The sequence below is a fragment of the Gouania willdenowi genome, chromosome 16 (assembly GCF_900634775.1).
Source record: "Gouania willdenowi chromosome 16, fGouWil2.1, whole genome shotgun sequence".
Lineage (NCBI taxonomy): Eukaryota > Metazoa > Chordata > Actinopteri > Blenniiformes > Gobiesocidae > Gouania > Gouania willdenowi.
The window spans coordinates 24,241,139-24,257,189 of NC_041059.1; the positions used below are offsets into that span (position 1 = coordinate 24,241,139).

The 16,051-nt window shown below is 37.5% G+C and overlaps 1 protein-coding gene across 4 annotated transcripts in view; it reads right to left on the minus strand.

Moving 5' to 3' along the window:
- Positions 1-16,051, minus strand: part of zfpm2a (zinc finger protein, FOG family member 2a) — a 184,731-nt gene that overhangs the window by 125,014 nt on the left and 43,666 nt on the right. For 2 of the 4 annotated variants that reach the window (XM_028469911.1, XM_028469909.1), the window contains exon 1: positions 10,130-10,520. The exons of 1 other annotated variant lie outside the window; for it this stretch is intronic. In XM_028469911.1, coding sequence (XP_028325712.1) covers positions 10,130-10,169 — 40 coding nt within the window. In that variant the 5' untranslated portion in view covers positions 10,170-10,520. Of the gene's footprint in view, positions 1-10,129; positions 10,522-16,051 lie in introns of those variants that run through there. One more of the 4 variants, XM_028469913.1, reaches the window with a different exon arrangement.

Consider the following 16,051-nt stretch of genomic DNA (forward strand, 5'->3'; position numbering starts at 1 on the left):
GTGAAAACATATAAGAGATAATTATGGTAATTACTAATCCCTTTTATTCTCCCTGAGTCTTTAACAAGAAGGTTGTCATATCAACCACTTCAAACAAACAAAGAGTTGTTGTCTCTTCCCCTAAATTATGTCCAGTTTCATTTGGAAGGGAATTGTCTTCGGATTATCCTTTTTTTATTGTTTGGTTGGAGCTCTAAATTGAAGCTGCATTTCTTTCAGTGAAAAACTTGATTAAAACAAGTGATCCACAATAGGAGTAGCATTTGCACAGCCACTTCATTACAAGTGAGTGAGACCTTGATCTTGAAAGCGGTGCCATACAAAGCTAATGGACATGTCTATTAGCGGTGGACCCTTAGAGGAGGCAAGGCCTTGTTATGAGTATCACAGACATCACTGTGGGCATGTCCTGTCTTATTAGATTTGAGCCTAATGACAATAGCTAAAGGAACAAAATGACAAAGAAGTAAATTTAGAGCATTTTCTGGCTTCCTTTTGGTTTTTGGTTAAACCTAAATCAAGATTATGTCACCCCAGGGTCAAACCCAGAGCACATTTATCGAAACCACATCCAAGCTCAAAGAGTAGATATCTTTAAAAAGAGACAAAAAGTGAGAGTGACACTGTAAAAGACTTGGGTGTTTATTTACAATATGCATCCAATCATCCTTTGTCACAGTTCCATGTTCGTCTTTTCTCCAAAACCACAGAGAGACACTGGCTAGAGAATCCATTTTTGGTCCCTTTGCTACACAAACTCATAACATGGTGCTCTCTTATCAGATCCTTCTTACAATAACAGATTCCCTTCTAGTCAAAGCTGTTGTTTAACTTATTCGTCCTCATGGGAAAATTCCGTTCAAACAAGTCTGAGACATGTGCCAGTCCACAGCCGTTGATGATGTCAACGGGTCTCTGCTTGTACCCAATTCCTCCAGCACTTTCAATCACTCCTTGTGAGATTACTGCAATAGGATATTACTGTACAAACTATGACCATGTGTCCTGCTGCCACAAAGCTTAGCAACATATTACAGTTTGTCAAAGCAAGCTATTGCCAGGGAGAGATAGATACAGAGAGGGGGAGAGAAGCCATTGACCTTTGTGTCCTTCATATTTGCCTAGCACCCCCCTCAACCCCAATCTTAAGAGTGAAATCATCTGATCCCAAACTAACTGTCAACTGGCTTGTGATGATGGGTAGGCCAGCAGACATCAATCAATCAGATTTTCTCCTCGTCTATCAGGAGGCTTTTTTCCCCTGTTATACTCCGGCTTATCATCTGACCCAGTTGTTATCCAGTTTCTGAAGCTTAAAAAACTTGATTATGGCCAAATGTATGTCTGAAAGATTCACAGGTCCTGGTTCAACTAAAGCCACAAGAAAATATATATGCTGTATTTCTTCATGTGTTATTTCGATTCCACAGCAAACAAAACCTAAAACATAATGGTTGCTGTCCTTTCATTAAATGAGCCTCTTAATTCCACACTCGTACTGGAAATGAGCCATTATCTTTGCCATTCAGGGCTGTGTGAGTGTTTGAATCTGATAAAAATCCAATCTGATATCATAAGACAAAAAGGCATTTGAGTTGGCCATCGCATTTGCTCAGTGTCAACAAGTTTAAGTAATTACCAGATAAGCATTCTCTGAAATACACAGAAAAGGAATATTGGCTGATGCTGAAATAATACTGGCTGTGTCGCACAGCCAACTTTAATACATTGCAAACCAGGACACATCCCATTAAAACACATGTCACTTCTGTCGTCACTTGAATGGTGATCTGGTTTGATTTGCATAATTTACTGTAAATATATTGTAGATCAGGAAACCTGGTACATCGCTCCATGACGTCTATTTTGGTAACAGCACTAATCACATGCAGGCAGATACGGCCTCTGATCACATGATGCATAAACTGTGCTGTCAACAGATTTAGGGGCTTTGCAATGGTCCAAATCAAAACACAACCTCTTTAAAGTATTAACATGTTTTGAAGTTTGTTTTATATTTTCAGCATATTTGACATAAAATGTTTATCTATTTACAAAGCTTTGTCATTAGCAATTTTCCACTGAACCCTTAAGATGTCGCCTGTATTGTGCAGTTGCTATGAAGGAAAATGCTGATGTACAAATTGAAGTGAAAAGCTTGTTACTTAATCCTCTGTAGCCACCTATCCTTTAGCCATGCAGTCTGAACCTAAGTTTCTAAGTTGTGCTTCCCCTCCGCTCTACAAACACATCCTCTGTAATTCCTGCCAAGCTGGAGATTTAGACCCAACAGCTATTAGCGTGTCAATTTCTGGTGTGCAGTGAGTATCCTCCTCAAGAAATTATACTTACTTAATTCAGGATCAATAACTACTCCTCTTCTTCTACTCTTTTTTACTTTGTCCCCGTTTTGTAATCTAAAAAAAAAAAACATTTTCTGACAATGACTGCTGCAAAACATGAGTCATATTTCCCAGCAGTCCCATTCATTCTGTTCATCCAAGATTTAGTCAAAACTGCAATCATTTGTGACTTATTCCATGAAAATGTTTTGATAAACTGTGGCTAATTAAACCGAAGTAAACAAAGAAGAGAATTTATACTTGCACAGGAGTTATGTCTATAGAAGAAAGAAGACTTGACAGATTTCTACCCGTAGATTTGGGTTATGACAAAAGCAGATTTCCTGTCACTGACGATGAGCAGTTTCTCTTCTGGGCTGGTGAAACCGTCAGGGCATCATGCAAACGCAAAGACTGCAACATCCCTATCAGTGAAACATCAATATGTTTAGAGGAGCACTAGAATGAAGGCAATACCCATGCAGGCACCTTAAAAAGTAAACACGATAAGCTATTTCCCCTATTGGCGAGGGTCAATTGGGGAAATATGTAGTAATTGGGCAAAAAAGCTGGATCTGCTCTCTGCTTCAAGCCTGAGGAGCATTCTGCTTTCTGATGAGGAACAGCCAAACACCTTCAAGGCTTATCCTAGGTCTAAATTCAGCAACAAAACAAAAAAAGAACAAAAGAAAATATTGACTGATAAACAGGTTATCTTTGTGTAACATCTGTTCAGTCTATCTTTATGATTAGTTTTATATTGCTACTATCCTTTGTATTACTGTAAAAATATGAGCACTACAAAGAGTGACTTCTGGGATGTGGCATGCAGCTGAGGCCAGGAAATGCCAGGATGTGAAGTATGATGTGTTATAAATTTTTGTGGCGATGGCTCTCCCCTGCAGTCTCACACTGTCAGCTTTACAAACCTAGTCTATGGTGACACGTGATAATCAAAGCTTTGTCTGGGTCTTAAAAGGACGTACTTGAACAACAGCAAGACCAGAGGCACCTCTTTGCCTGTAATGGCCTTTGGACATCAATATTTAAATCTTACATCTCTGTTGTGATTAGAATGCTGCTTTTTTTCTTCTTCTTCATCCCCTCTCTCCTGAAACAACAAGGTGGGGCTAAAAAAAGAAGCTTAAATCGATGATCTTTGAGTCTAAACTAGATTCCTAAGCAGTTTGCCACTCGCAGCAGCAAGATAAGATAAACTCTCTTTGACCTGAGAGATGAAGTTGCCATGGCGATCAGGGAGTCCACTTTCTTTATTGATATTTTGCTGATGTAACAACAAATGGAACTAGATCCTGTGCTAGATAAAGGTGATTAATTAATACCCATATTGATCTGTACAAGGAAGAGACAAGGCTATTAACTTAAAGCAGGCTGAAAGTCAATTGTTACCCGAGGGCTCAATGGGCATCATTGATATCAAATCTGAACAAACAAAGAGGAATATGGGTAGAACTAAAGAGGCACTCAGCAAGCAATGATAAAAACAAAGGCTTATTTACGGATTTCATTTCATGCGTTTCTAAAATTAACTTTTTACCCACATTGAGGACATTTTGAGTACATGAAAAAAAATACAATGGGGACACCAGCTTGAACCAGATATGATTGGAATAATAGCAGTGGAATTCAGGAAAGAGGAAGATAAAAAGGAAACTGTGCAAGGAAGTGACCTCCACCTTTGCAGCTACCCTGCCCACATTTCCCTCTGCCGTCCAAGCATTGCAGGCGAGAGCAACAAAGAAGAGTAGGAACGGGCACTGTCAGTCCATCAGCCGCCAACCTCAGCTCATCATACAGTGGTTTTCAATGAAAAGGAAGCAGCAGCTGCTATATATTCCCCTCCCTATAGCTGGAAAAATCTGTGACACAAACAGCAACCGCTACTGTAAGCACAAAGGCTTCGTCTGCTCAAAAATCATTCCTCTTTAGACACAATAGGGAAAAAAAGACAATAAAAGGAGATGACATTCATCTGCATTGTTGTTTCGTGTCAAAAGTAAGGAGGCAATTGGGGATCCTTCGGCTAAGACGAGGCAACGGCACAAGCTGTTATTGGCAGCGAACAGATGTTTGAAGGAAAGTTGGCATTCAACAACCATTCTTCGTCTGACAGAAATCAACAAGAGAAACACAAGAGACACGCCATGAGTGTCAACCAATGAAAGAGAGACCCTTAAATATACAGGCGAGGCTGGCATGCAAACATTTTTTTGATTTTACACCCCCAAAACATCTGACTGACTGAGAGTTGTTGGCGCTTTGCGGGCCAAGGGTGAAGTGTGTCGAACACAACTTCAGCAGCTAGAAGAGAAAGAAAAGCTGTTGTAAAGTTGACGGAAATATGGATGCGAAGTCTGTCCTAATGAATGAACGCAAACTACGTCAAGCTAACAGCTTCGATCTCTGTAAAAAAAAAAAAAAAAAAAAAAAACAACAACACACGGCCACATGCTTTTCATAGAATACAATGTATACTCAAGCAAACAACACACAAATTCAGATGCAGAATGTTGGCAGTCAATTCAGTAAACACTCCCCTTATCCCTTACTAGTGTAATCTGCCTCTGATAAATGCCCCTCAAAGATAGAAATGTCACCTGATATGATAAACAGTATGCTGACGTTACATAAAGTGGCCTTATGCTAAGGAGTGGGAGAGATTAACTGTAGAGCGGAGATGGAAAATAGTGGCTGTGATAAAAAGCAGACTTTTAGCAAGAGAGGTGGAGATTCCTGAGCTGTGGTTCAGTTTGAAACTGGTAAACTGGGAATAAAAGGGAAGTTGTTCTATTATTATTCCAGATGTTCACAACACAGCAACAGTATTTAAGGTAACGTTCTACTAATGTAGGCTACATCTTGAAAGTCCAGACACACAAATAATTTTCTTACCTCTATCAATGTTTCAGAATAGCCTCTACAACATCAGTTTTACGCTATTATATTCAAATCAAATCTTATTTATAGTGAAATTAAACATCTAATCATATCTACTAGGTTTGGTTAATCGGCCCAATTTCCTGATTCAATTCAATTCCGAATATAGTCTCAGTTTGATTACAAACTCATTTTTGATTATTACTAATAATCCATTTGATTTTCAATTAGTGCTCATTATTGATCTCCCATTTAATATCAGTCAGCTGCTGAATTATTTGACTTCTCTTTTGAGTAACACCTCAGAGAACCTTCAATATTGTATAGCGTAATTGAAATATATTGAATAGAGGACTCACCTGGTATGTATTACAATTTAAAAGATGTAAATATTCCATCTTTGAAAATGTAACAGTTGATTTATAATCGTCAATAATCAAATTGCTATATTTTGATTAGTGATTTTTTTCACTACCCATAATATGCACTTTACTTGATATTTTTAAAACAAAAATAAACATTTGAAAAAAAAAAAAATGTGTTTACATTTCGCTTTTAAACGGTAGGCTACCAATTAATACATAAAATGTGTTTAATGTATTACAAACAAAATATGTGAACATTGGTTTTATTATTAATTTAATTAATTACTTAATTTTTTTTTTTAACAGATTTAAAGTACTTTTTTGTACAATTTTCTACCTTGAAATCCCATCCATGGGGCGCAGCCATGCTCAGCCCAATGCGACGCCAAGTCGTTGATTACATGTGCAGTGTTTACATTGGCTTTTCTCCACATTTTCTTTTATACCCTTTTATTTATTACTACAAACATTACAATGATGTGTGTTGAGCTACTTCTGATGTGTCTGAAGCTGTTATTGTGAGCTTTTGCTGCATATCGGAGCAGCCACAGCTGGCAGTCAGCTGCATTGTTTACAAACGAGACGTGATGCGGAATAAGCTGATTTACAGCAGGACGAGTGTGGGTACCAGTGTGTACTAGTACCTGCGACAGGCACGAGTGAAGTACCGTTCCTGTCATGGAGTCAACGGCAGTACTAAATGCCACGTTGTGATGTCACTAATGGCGTCTGAGGTCAGTATAAATGGCGGCCACCGTGTCTCACGGATTAGCAGGTTATTCCTCCTCCTGGCTGCTCTACAAGGACTTTCAAAGAAAATAACCGAACTAAACTGCTAGTAATATATATGATCTTTGTAGAGCTTACAATTTCAAACAGGTACCTTTTATATAAATGTAACATATTTCAATACGTTGTAATATAGCGCTAAGTGTTAAAGTTAAGTTTAACATTTGATTAATTAAATGGCTGGAAAACAGAATGCTGAAAATTGATTATTTGTAACCGTAATGTGGGAAAGCGGTGGGAGTAATACGTTTATACTTCCACCCACTCCCTTTAGAACACAAAAAGTATGTGTATGCAGTAATATAGGTAATTGTTTTTGTTTTTTCTGGAGGGAAGCCATCTGAATCAAATATTTTGTTTATTGTAATATTGTTTTTTTGGATTATTGCAGTTGTTCAAAATAAAACAGTGTATCATAAAAGCATTTCTCAAATCCCATTCTGCTATTAATAGGTCTGCATTAACAATTCTTGGTTCAATTAATTCAAGAATATACTATGGAAAAAATAAAGGAAAAAAGTAGGCAAAAATCATTTAAAGCTGCAATTTAAATCAAGAGAAATAAAAATCACAGCAGCATGACAGACTGGAAGCCTCGGTAGACTTGTCAACAACTTTACAGTAATCACTACAGTACGAGGCTTCGTTCCTGCTGTGTGTGGCGTAGAAAGAGCAGCTCCATGAATTCCAGGACAGTCCATAGAGCCAAGGCAACAGTAAAAAGGAAGAAAGCACTAAGTCAGTTTAATAAGCACATTTGACATTAGATGTCAGCCTGTGGCCTCAGAGGGCCGCTTCAATATGTTCCCATAAACACTTGGCGGAGGCGAGCTCCCCTGTACATCATCCAGATTCCCCCGAACGCAACAAAACTTTGGGGTGCAATTTTACAGAAAAATTACTGTGAGGGACCTGGTTTCAATTCAGCCTGTTCATATCTTTCCTTCCTATTAAGCATCAAAATGTTCTCCTCTCAGGAAGAATAGAGCTATGGACACCAGCAGCAGAAGCTGGGGGAGAAATGGGGGAAAAAGGGGGGTTAGTGGGGAGGGGGAGGGAGGGGAGGCAGCGAGGAAAAGACAGAAGGAGGGTAAAGAGAGGGGATAGACGGGGCTTGGTGGAATTCACACATCATATTACAGCAGCTAATCGCAATCCGCAGAGCATCAGCGATATTTTCATCACTCCTGTCAAATTCTACTGACCCGCCTTGGAACGACTAACAATCTGGGCAATTTATTGGCATATTGGCACGGGGTGATAAGGCTAAAAACAACAGCAGCTAGCAGCTGGCCCTGGGAGATGAGCTGATAACACTGATATGTGCTCCCACACAAAACACCTCCACCACTATCTCCTCCTTCCATCTAACTCTTATTACAATAAAAGTAGATGGGTTTTTTTTCTTCACTTTTTCAGGAACAGCTCTAAGAGGAGGGGGATACAGAAAGTGGGCCGAAGAATATATATATAAATAAATAAATAAATGTAAGCTGAGAATCAGATGTAACATTTCAGAGGGAAAAAAACAAGGGGGGAAAAATACATAATGTATCACTGTATTATCGAGATATCCAGGCAGCCTAATCAAGGAGCACTGAGTGACTATTTTTTGCCTTATCATCCAAAGTGGTGGAAACGGAGAAGGAATTATCAGCCAGCTGCAGATTGCTGGGCTGGAATTTTAATGGTAATAATCGGGATGGTATATCTCCTCTGCTTATCTTTCCTATTATCTGGCCTTATCTCCCCAGTCATCGGAGCAAATTAATGGTGCTCTTTCAGCATTGCCTTTTTATCACCGCTCAGAGAGCACCCAAGGGGAAAGAATAAGCAAAATATTAAAATACTGCATAAATCACAATTTTAGATAACGGTGCGATGTATGCAGGGAGGGGGGGGGGCGTGTGTGGGGTACTTCGCCCAACAACCTTTTTGTCCTTTACAATGACTGTCTACGCTGACTTTAGTGCAATACCTCCATTTTTTTCTCCCTCTCTGAGTTCCCAGAGAGAAGATCGAGGCTCCAGCTGACCTTTGTGTTTTCAATCAAAGCATCATTACACAGCCCATCTCAGTCGCTCAAAATGACCACAATAACGCAATAAGAGAAAAGGACGGCGATGAGTAAATATGGACGTTAATATTTGTTTTACTCGTCAACTAAAAATTTTTGGGACCATAGGATTGGACCGACTCCAAATATATGAGTGAACCTATCACGTCACATCACAATGTTACTCCTTTGTCGATTGGAATAAAATAGTGTTGAATGCTAAAAACATCAACACACAAGTCTGATATCGCAATACATTTGTTTTGCAAAAGAAAAAAAAAATGTTTGCACCACTAATATTCAATTAACATTTCATTGCACTACTTCAGTTTTGAAAAAGGGTGTTTTTCAATTACATATTCAAGCAATATCGATCATTAGATCTAAACTATCCAAATGCTTAACCCATATCTTGAAAAAAATATTTTTTTATTTGCTAATTATTAAAAACTGGTTAATGATTTCAAAACATTTTATTTTTACTTTTTACAGATTTTGTTTATTTGTATGTGCATAAAGAATGATTTATCATGCAGCTAACAAGTGTCATAAACTCATTTTAGAAAAACAAACACTATTTATTTTAGTCTGAAGAAGATATCATAAAGGCTGTCACATTAACGTGTTAAATTATCAATCAGAATGCAGCATACAGTGCAAAAACCAAGAGATCACACACGCACACACACACACACACACTCGTGTATACAACAATGTGGGCGTGTGTGTAAGAGTGCACTTCTGTAAGTGTCTGAATAAAAATATCTCCATATTTAATGTAAACCAACAAAACTCTTTCAGCCTTAGTTACTATTTAAAAAGGTGTTTCAAAAAAATGTCATTATTTACACAAAAAAAAAACAAAAAAAAAAACATTGTTATGAGGGCTAAATGACATTAGCTAATCCAGGCCAAAAACACTTTAGACTAAATGGTTAAAAAAACAAATAAATACATTTGAAATGTTTTTTTTTTAATTATTATTATTAAAAATATAGTATCTGCAGCATATGGAACGTTCTGATATTTCAAATTAAAATACATCTCAATTTACAAAAACACATGCCATGCAACGTCTTTAGTGGCACAGGTGAAGCTAATTATCCTAATGAATTCTACAAATAAGTATTTTTTTTTTTAAAGTGTGATTATTTATGGTATTTGTGAACACACACACACACACCTGCGTGGTGGAATGTAGGATATTGTTGACTATTAGTATTAGAGAGGAAGCTAAAGTGTGTGAGACATACAAATTAAAGTGTATTTCATCGCCTCACATTAGAAATGTACTTATCCTTTAGCTATAAATATTTCTGTTGTCTATTAAAGGCCTTGTAATTTAGTAGTAGTGCAAATTAAATGGCACCAAAGGAAGAAAAGGCTGAACGTTCCATCAAAGTCACATCAATCAAACACAGGCAATAACTTCATTTTTGTACAACTTAGCAGCATCACACAAACTTTATGCACAGCATCACAGTGGGCTTTGGGTTTCAAACCATCACACACACACACACACACACGCACGCGCGCGCGCGCGCTCACACACACACGCACGCACGCACACCGCGGAGGGGGACCGGAGGACCGTGACAGGCAGCACATGAGCGGCTGTTTTCGGTCAGTGCAGCCCGGAGTGTGTCACTAGGCTACCGGAGAAAGAGAGGGGAACTTACGTTTGATCTGCCGGGGGTTGCTCTGCTTCCTTCGGGACATGCCTGCTGTCTGTGCTCAGTGAATCCAGGTGTAGTGCTGGCAGACCGAAAGCTTTTGGTTCATCCAAGCAGCCGCTTTGTGTGTGCGGGTTTAGTCTGATGGAGATTTGTTAGAGAAAGGAAAGAAAAAGAGGGGAAGGGGGGGACCAGGACTTTTCGCAAAAGTCTATCGTTCCGTCTGTCTTTGCTTTATCTTTCTGGTCTCTGTGGCTGTGTGTGTCTCTCTCTCTCTTTCTCTCTCTCTCTCTCACACACACACACACACACACTCCCTCTCTCTCTCTCTCTGGTCTCTGTGATGAAGCTGCGCTTCGCGGTGATCCGCGCGGACTGACTGGGGAGGTGAGAGCGTTTCGCGCTTTTGTTTGAAGATAAGGTTTGTTCCTCCCCGGGTACCGTAGCCGCGGCTCGGTGAACTTCACCTGTTTTACGTTACTTCACTTCTGACGAAAATCATCAGCCACACTTCATTACTACGTCATTGTTTTTGTTTCCCCACCAACTGTTTTTTTTTTTTTTTTTTTTTTTTAAATAAAACAAAAACATGACTCCGCACTGTGGCTCTGAATACAAAACAACAAACAAGTTGTACACAAATGTGGGAAAAACACACATGTAGTCGTCTTTTTATTATCAGAAAATATAACATTATAATTTTTGAAAGTGTTCACGTTATATTTTACACATGCATCTAGCATGAATACATCTTATCCTGATTACAGTATACTTACAATGGAGCCCAGACCATCTTACAGAAGCTACAGTATAACACTCGACTGGTTCCCAGTATGTTCATAGGCTAAACACATTCAATCCTAAAATCAGGTTATATATTAAATAAAGTACTTTTTAAAAAAAAAAAATTATCTGAGAAAGGGCCATGTTAAAAACTTTTATTTTTTTTTTTGCATGATTTATTTACTTAATTTGTGATAATTGTTTTTCTGTCATCTATATGAATATTAAGGTTCAAAATTTAATTTAGTTGAAATAAATCAAAAAAGTTAAATATATCGGTTTAAAAATTCAAAAATCGTTGGCCTATGTTGTTATAAATATACATATGTTGTAGATTTATTCATTGAATAATAAATATTGAAACTTTGTGTTGTTTTAAATGGACTTACATTGGAGTTTAATAAAAAAAAAAAAGTTTTTTAATTTAACAAGATATTTTTCCAAGTCAGGAAAGACATTTTTGAAGTTTTCTTGTTAAATGTGACCTTGTGTAATATGAATGATGATGAAAGTAAAACATGCTTTTGTTCGTGTTTGATCCATGATGAATGGAAGAGATTTGATTTATTTTTTAATCCCTTGGTTTAGACATTTTACTTATCACAGATGTTTTTCATCATTGTAAATAACTGAGATTTTCGAGGGAAAAATCCTATTTTGTTTAAAGAAAACATGCATACTTAGGAGGTTAATGAGCAACTCGAGACAATCTGGATGAACAAATGAACTCAACAAATGGCTAAAATCAAAACAACAGTATTCACATGAATAGTTTTACCTGGTTTCTTGCTTACCCGTGTTGCCGCTACCCTGTTACTATGCCTGTATGTAACTTTGAATATTGCTTTTCTTTTTGTAATGTTTTGTGCAGTGCATATTTCCTCCTCACTTTCTTATTATTTCTGTTACTTTTAACCTTTTTAAAAGCCGCCAGTGGACAGGTGTTGTAAATTAGCACATGTGCTAACACACTCAAAACAATACATCTGGGTAACCAATGTAGTTGTGATGTCCATATCAAATAAAGGGAACCAATCACATTTTTGCATCACTTCAAATCTTTTTCTCTGTTGCCCATTCTCCCATAATGCACTATGAGAATCACAGATCCATTCACCTCAAATGGCCTTAATCAAGAGTGAGGAAATGTTGCATAATCTAAAACTAAATTCTGTTAAAATGATTAATTCTGTTTAAATATTATTTTAGAAAATTTAAATCACCTTATTTTCCAAAATGCCAGATTTTTATTTATTTTTTTAAATCGCAAAACAGTGTATCCTGTTACAGTGAATAAAGAGCTTTTACTTTGTTTTTTTTTTTAATATAAACTGTCAATCAGAATGACAGGGACACCTCTTGCCTGCAATCAGTGATGTGCACATGGAAACAATATTATTCGGAATATTAGTTTCACCCAGAAAAAAAAATAAATAAAAAATAGAGGGATATAAAAATGAGAGCTTTCAAATCATTCTGATTTTGACTGCCATGTTCTGAATAGTTGCCCAAACTGGAAATCATTCTCTTCAATTAGCCAGTTGGACTGCCAAGGAAGACAAGCAAGTGGCCTGTGAAATTATCTTGTAACCCAATTCCACAACTTTGGAATGGAGTCTGAAACTACAGAATAATTTATGTGGCGGACTGGGTCAGCCGTGGTTCACCTTGAGCAGAGCATCTGTCTCGCAAGGCTTAACGCCTCTCCTTCCTAACTTTTCCTATCCTTATTTCAGTGTGCCTTCTTTAAACGCAACTTGGATTTAGATCCAAACGCAGTGATGTTCATGAATCAATTTCAAATATTATCTGTGATAAACTGTACACACACTGAATTTTTTTTTTTTTTTTTTAAGTGGTCAAAATGAAGTTTTTTTCAATATTAAAACAACAACAGTGTTATTTAATACCTACATGTTCACACATCTAAACCCAAATGTAAAACTGGAGCCACACGCCCTAAAATCACCATGTTAAACATCGTTTACAGGCCATTTTATAGGATCCCTGCACCAAAATCAATAATGATTTGTACTAAGAGGAACAACATAGTGAGGAGAGTCAAATTGCCAGCTGAAGATTAATTTAACGCCACTCCTAAATCCTCCGACACTGGAGCGTGGTTGTTCTGTGCTGTTCCTGAGCTCCAGTGGCTTGTTTGAAGCCAGCTTTGATTGACAGCTACAAATCTGCAAGCGGAAGAGAAAGCTTTCTTTTTTTTTCCCCCACTGCTCAAACCAGATGGTTGTGATAATTAACATGATACTGTTTCCATCACAAGGGAAATCACTGACACAAGGTTGGTCATATTAATAGGTTAAGGTATACTGTATGCTGCAGAGATGCCTCGCAGTGCTCGCACGTAATCAGATTGCAGGGGGAAAGGTTGATTTAAAGTGCTAAATCATTTGATTAAAACTGCCAAGTCACATTCAGGGAGCGCCGTTCACGGCTCTGAATGTGGGCTGGACCGACTGCTGGCTTTGTTTAGGGAAGGAAAAAGTTTGAAGCCTTTTTCTCAGTGTCTCTATGATGTAGTACTAATCCTTTACATGCACGTCTCACATAGACTAAGACAATAGTCTGCTTCTAATGATTTTGATGCATGTGGGCTAATACTTGTGCTTATAATACGGTATATCGCCATCTAGTTTTACCAATAAAATTATGAAAATAACAATTTCATATTTTGTAGATATTTTCCTGCACAGAAATATCTGGGGCTTCGGCGAGACCAGGGGTCACCAACCTGTCTGAAACTGTGAGCTACTCCATAGGTACTGCATAGTCTGAAGGGCTACCAGCTATAAAAGCACGTGTTAAATACTATATTTCCACGGTTTCACTTTAATTAGAGGCTAAGATAATAAGGAAGGCTAGCAGTAACTTAAAAAGGTAGGAAATGTTGAGGTTTCAACATGAAACTATTTATTTTAATTTACGCTATTGTTTTTATACATTTTTAAAAAAAATATTCAATCAAATTTGATAGAAAATACACCTTGCATTTTTGAAAATATACCTTATATATAAAACATACCACTGACCACACACCAGATCTGCAACACTTAAACACATTTGTCACAATGTTTCAGAAAAAATATACATTCAAGGATGGTTAATTTAATACTAAAACTGTATCAGCAGTATTCAACTTTAATAAAAACTACTACATCTCTTATATGTATTTATCTTTGTGAGTTTGAATCCTGGAAAGTAAATCAGATTTTAGATGGAGGTCATTAATGACTAGAGCTCCCTAAGACCCCTCACATGGTTCATGTGGGCTACCTGATGCGCTGTGTTGGTGACCCCTGGCCTAGACTTTTATTAGTTGGCTACAGTACAGGATTTATATTTCTCTTTGTTTTGATTTCATATTGTGTTGGTGTTTATCCTGTCTGTGCTCTATGGGTTTAGGATCCTCTATTGGTTTTAACGGCCATTTTCTGTCTTGTCAGTATTTGTGTTTGTGTGGGTGTGACAGAGAATAGATGTTGAATAGATGTCCATCTTGTCTCCACACAGGTGTCAAACACTAAGTACAGAACTTAGCCCATAGACCAGCGGATCCCAACCTTTTTCGGGTCGTGACCCCATTTTGAAATCACGAATGTCCGTCGACCCCAGATACAATTTTTTTCTAGAATTAGTTTTTGATCATAATAATAATAATGTAACCTTTATTCATAACCTTAGTGAAATTCTTCTCTGCATTTTCCCCAAGGGGCAGCGGTGGGCTGTCGATTGCAGTTGGAATGCAGTTTAGGGACTTGCTCAACATCCCACGGTGATGGCCCGGGTGAGATTCAAACCTGTGACTCTCCGATTACAAGCTCGCTTCCATACAGTTGTTTAATATTTATTGTGTGTGATGTGTATTTAAAAAATAATAATTCCAAAAAAATGTAAAATAAAATTTTAATCCATTTTTACTTAAGTTTTTTTTCTTCTACTAATTTAGACATTTCAGGCGACCCCACATGGGGTCCCAACCCCAAAGTTGAAAAACACTGTGAAAACATTTGTGGCTATACAGTGTGTTCTAACTGCATGTGCAAGATGCAGTAACAGTTATTATTGGTGCTAGGCTTTTATTTATTTACCAATAGTAATCATAATTTCCCTAGCGAAGAAAATGTCATTAAATTGGTTGTCCATATATATATATATATATATATATATGTTAAAATATAATAATACATAATATAATACAAAATATATATGTTAAAACAAGGAACATTTTTAAATGGAAACTTACATTCACAGATTATGCAGGCAATTATCAAAGTATCCTTTATTACTAAACAATGCCACCCCCTCTTAACCCTCCTAATTTCTACATGCCCCTTATGAGCATGTAATTACCTTGAACCAGTTACAAGCCAACCATTATCCTGCTAAGTCATAAATGATCAGTAAATTCAGGAACTCTCACATGCCTATTTGAAATAAAACAGCACTGTGCCATCATTGTGCTCATTTCTCGACAGCTGCAGTGTTGCTTAAGCTGCTGTGCTGACCGTGTTCATATCACAGGGAGCCTGGCATGACAAATCACAAGCCTGATTTCTTTAAGGGATTTCACGTGTCCGGTGGTGCTGGGAGTGACAGGCGCGCTGTGGACGGGAGCCGGCTCCATAAAGAGCTCCATAAAGAGCTCCATAAAGAGCAGCCTCAGCAGTGGTGTGAGTGCTGCAGTGTCCACAGTGTGGCTGCTGGGGATCACTTAGTATCACGATGACCTGAGGACTCATCGAGTGAGTGTGAGAGTGAAAAGTCATGTACTTATTGTGGTCAAACATTGAACAGAGTTTAAAAATCAACTTGAAACTTTAAACAGTTTGAAATCAATGATAAAAAACAATAAATCACCAATAAAATGATGCAAATCTCCTTCTCAGTCATAAGCAGTTGAGAAAATAAGTGTTTTTTAAACTTGGATTTAAAAATGATCTGGTAGTTTGTTCCACTGGGGGAGACAATGGCTTTTTTTAATGTGACATAAGATCAAAAAATAACATTGAATAAAACCCGTCTAACAGTATATTAGGGTGGGCAATATATCGCGATTCAAGATATATCGAGTTTTCTATTTTGGCGATAAAGAATTTTAATTTATTGATTATTTAAAAGGGACAATTT